General features: G+C 30.9%; 1 protein-coding gene across 3 annotated transcripts in view; it reads left to right on the forward strand.

Annotated features, from left to right (window-relative positions):
• The window catches only part of LOC117106882, a 30,943-nt gene that overhangs the window by 5,816 nt on the left and 20,456 nt on the right, over window positions 1-4,671 (forward strand). For all 3 annotated transcript variants that reach the window (XR_004445152.1, XM_033248388.1, XM_033248387.1), the window contains exons 4-6: window positions 1,270-1,308; window positions 1,820-1,972; window positions 2,742-3,080. Coding sequence is in view for 2 of the 3 variants with exons in the window: in XM_033248388.1 (XP_033104279.1) it covers window positions 1,270-1,308; window positions 1,820-1,972; window positions 2,742-3,080 (531 nt within the window). In the remaining variant the exon portion in view is untranslated. The remainder of the gene's footprint in view (window positions 1-1,269; window positions 1,309-1,819; window positions 1,973-2,741; window positions 3,081-4,671) is intronic.

Here is a 4,671-nt window from a genome sequence, read left to right on the forward strand (position 1 = left end):
ATATTTTATGAGAAATAGTCTGTATTTCTCATTTTTTTTATTCTTTTGCGTAAAACTAAAATTCATGCCAATATTTTTCCATGATTTATAATAATTGGAGTAATGCAAATGCATATTTTCTAAAAACAGTCATTTTTAGTGAAATTTTGCCGGGAATGGGGCTTTAAATACACACTTTTCAAACATAGAAAATTATTATTGTACAGCAGTATACACTGTACTGGAATGTAGGTAAAAAGTAGGCCCGGAAAAAATGGTCCCCGAAAAAAGGGGCTCCTGAACATATGGCCACAGAAAAATTGCTCTGGTAAAAATGGCCCAAAATGATAGGTTGTACACTTACTGTCCTGCATTTTTTAGGATATTACATACCTACTGCACACACGTAGATATAATTTGTTGTTTTTTTTTTTTTTAGTTTTTAAATATAAAAATCTCATTAGACATTTTACCTCAGCCTCAATTTGTTCTTATATTGTTAATTTTTAAGCAATTTCAGCCTCAGTGTTCTTATAAAAAAATGTAGGCCTAATAATACTTATTGATGAAGCCGATAAGCAAAAGCACCAAAAGACAAATTATGTCTTATCAATATTCGAAAAATATGACGAGGGTGCTATTGAAATTGAGGAAATAAGAAGAGCTAGGCCTAGGCTGGTTAGCACACTCTTTAAATTGATTGCCTGGCCTAGGCTAGCCTAGTCGATAGTAAGTAGTAAGCCTGGGCCTAGGCCTCTAATAACATGCTAGGGAGTAATTACATTTTTAGGCCTGGTACGTATATATGAGGTACAGTATATAAAACAAATATTGACTGCTCTAAATTCAGGAAACAGTGAAATCTATTTCCCCTTGGTGATGCGTGGAGACCGTAGCCTATAAAGCAGGGGAGGATTTAGGGGTGGGGTGGGCGCCTGCGACGCTCCCTCTCCTTTTTATCACAATTTTTTTAATGAGATAATCGCGCAATTGATAGCTACAAAGAAAGGAGTAAAAGTAGGTATATGCTTCTAAATAATAGATGCCTTTCGTTGTTGTAAGATGCCTTGTAATAGATTTTAAGGGCATACCATTTCAACAAAAATCTTCCTATTTTGGGAGGGGACCCCCTCCCATAGATTTCAACTTTCCCCTCATGAGCAGTCTGTTTACCATTAGTATAGTATATAGGATAGTAAAAAACCAAATTGTAAATACCCTCACCAAAAAATAATTTTAAAATCACGAATGTGAATCTAACAAAATATGTCTTATTCATTTTTTTCTTAGTGTTAAATTCAGGAGATACTGTAAGCACTCGAGCAGAAGGTAGGCACCTTCACTAATTAGTGTGATAACATTGTAAAACATAATACTGTATGTTCATACGGCTTCAACACTCTACCCTCCTGCTTTAAATTCATACTCTAAAATGGGAAAGGTCTGAAAGACAATCTAGAATGTAATCAATTTAATATGTTTTATTTTCTAGTATAGGCTATAGTCCTATTGTATATGCTTTTTATGGATTATGAAAGTGAAATTGATTAAAGGCTTTGGACACCTACGGAATTATATTTAGACCTAACACAGAGCATTTAGAAGCACTGACGAAAGCTAAAGCAATGTTGGGATGATGATGATGATGAGGAAAATAATTTATGTTTGTATAGCGCCAATAAACAATAAATCATTCCCACAGCGCTTAAATGATGATGATGATGATGATGACTTTGCAGCTGATGATGGGGGTACTCATCGATGATGATAATGGCTGATGATTATTTCGCCCTCTATACTTTTACATAAACTGAAACTATGATAATTATTTGTTTTGCAGGCAGTGTGCCTACATCAATTTCAGGTGACCATCCTGTCAATCGCAGCACCGTACAGTGCGTCAGTATCACTGAATTACGATTGAAAGCTAAGGACAAGATGAAAAGTCGTTACCTTGACAATAACAGAGAATTTTCAACTGAATTTCAACCGGGTTAGTTAAAACCATCCAGTATCGAGTAACGGTTGGCAAAATTGGACCGTGGATTGTGTTGTTATCATTAAAATGATGATAATTATGATGTTGATTAGAAAAATTTTGAGGATGATAATGATATCAAATTCTTAAATCTTGTAATAATTACTTTTTTTTCTTATAATATGGTAATAATTTTAACCAAGTGTTTTTCATTGTATTTTTGTGCTGGTTTGATTCTGTGCAGTACAGGAGTGTCACTCTGATAATGTTTTACACTTTTGGAAATCCCCACGGTACTGTTACTTTTCAGCTAGATCTTTTCATTTTGTCTCCATATGTTTCTTTGTTTGCGATTGGTTTACCTGGAAATTGAATAGAAATGTAAACTTAAACAATATCAAGTTGGAAATTATTTTTAAAAATTATTTTTAGGCCTATTTATAAATGGCCTATTTATAAATGGGCTTCTACTAGCCCTTGGCCCCAATGCTTCGCACTGGCTGCACTACCATCCGTACGCTACTGGATAAATACTAATATACATATACGGCTCCTCAATGACCCACCCACCATGTTTTCAAAAAATTTTCACTTACTTCACTGATTTTTTTTTATATATAAGAAATTGAATTATTGTACAAGTTTGATTTCATTTTTCTGAAGTGTTGATGATAAATTTAGACGCGAACTAGTATGGCTATTTTGCTATTTAATTGTAGCACATTATTATGTTTCTGACTATATAGCCTACTTATTATTTACTGTTACTCGTTGTGGTTTTTAGTGGGCTGTCTTCATATTCCGCAAGGTAACTGCAGTGGAGTCTTGCCCTACGCAAAAACATTCATTCCCAACAAATACGTTGATTCATTTGAAACAGCTAAAAATTACCTAGAAGAAATCAGTGGTCTACAAGATTGCGATACGCATGCTCTGTATGTAGTATGTTCTTGGCTATATCCACCTTGCATTACTGACACACTTCAAGTAGTGCCCTGTAAAGGTGTTTGCGAGGGTGTGGTTAATGGTTGCCAAGAAATCTTTAATACGACAGCCATTGGATCGGAGCTTTCTTGTGACTATTCTCCTGTAGGTGAAGCTAATGAAATGGATTGCCGACAAAGTAAGTACTTTACCCCATTTAAAGTGTATAAAATACATACTATGTATATAAGATTAGTCTATACATGGTAGCAATACTAATGTGGCACCATGAAAATTTTGAAGATTTATCTAATATCGACCCTAGACTAGGGCATATCTCCTATGTTAACTTCAACAAAGATTGAAATATGTTATAATGTTATATGATAATAACTCATTATTATTATTATTATTATTATTATTATTATTATTATTATTACGTTTTTTGTAATAAATGTTATGTTCTGGTCTTAACCATTCTAGAATCACTATTAGATAGGCTATTTCCATTAGGCTTTAACGAATGGTTACCTTGTTGGAAACAGTTGCTGTTAGTTGTATTAATAAGCGGGAAATTTTCTTATACTTAACTATAATCTTTGGTTTTTATTACATGTGTTTACGAGACATAAGAATTTATAGACGCGTTGACGCGCGCAAGCTATGCCAGTAAGCTAGTAACACTGCTTAGATTTAACGTTTGCATCAACATGTCCTAATAATGTTAACAAATGACGAATAGCGAATTGTGCGAATAATGGGTAAAAATCGAATATTTGTATTATGCTTTGTTGTTTTTTTAAACACATATTTGTTATTGTGGATGCATATGTTTTTATAATTTTTGTATTTGAATGATGAAGTTAGTCCTAACTAATAATAATAATAATAATAATAATAATAATAATAATTAATAATAATTAATGATAATTAATAATAATAATAATAATAATTAATAATAATTAATAATAATAATAATAATTAATAATTAATAATAATAATAATAATAATAATAATAATAAATTAATAATTAATAATAATAATAATAAATTAATAATTAATAATTATAATAATAATAAATTAATAATTAATAATTATAATAATAATAATTAATAATTATAATAATAAATTAATAATTAATAATAATAATTAATCATTAATCATTATTATTAATAATAATAATAATAATAATATCGTTCTTTTATAGTGCTTCATGCCTTTACAAAGCCTCTAAGCGCTTCACATTACTACCCCGGTCATTACAATACTGGAGTAGAAATTGCGTTAATTAAATTTCGTGTCAAGATTTATTAATATATACTTTTTATTCAATCTGTGTAAAGTGGTTAATACTGTAGTGTCCAGTTTTAGTATATTTTCAGGATTAAAAAGACAAAACATTTGACATTTATGATAATGTTAATAGTTTATATAATAGTTTAACCACAAGCCTGATGTATGTTATGTGTGTATAATAATTATGGTTGTTACAAACATTAATTGAACTTTATGGCACTCATTTGGTTTAAACTTATTCCTACATGATTTACAGACGATTTATTACAAGCTATATTTTCTTATGAGAAATAAAGTCTGGACTTTAGGATAAATTTCGATAGATCTAGGCTAAAATTGATCAATCTCTTGTCGTTAGAGAAACACTACAAAGAATAACAAATAGGCCTAGTAACATTAACGATCTGATCAAACTATATTCTCCTGATTGTTTATACCGTGACAAGAGTGGTCTTCACACCTAATTTGCATGGCCTTTAATTGGTCAGTTGGAC

Source organism: Anneissia japonica, unplaced genomic scaffold (genome assembly GCF_011630105.1).
Source record: "Anneissia japonica isolate Jap-2015-1 unplaced genomic scaffold, ASM1163010v1 scaffold1165_len1893470_cov193, whole genome shotgun sequence".
Classification (NCBI taxonomy): Eukaryota; Metazoa; Echinodermata; class Crinoidea; order Comatulida; family Comatulidae; genus Anneissia; species Anneissia japonica.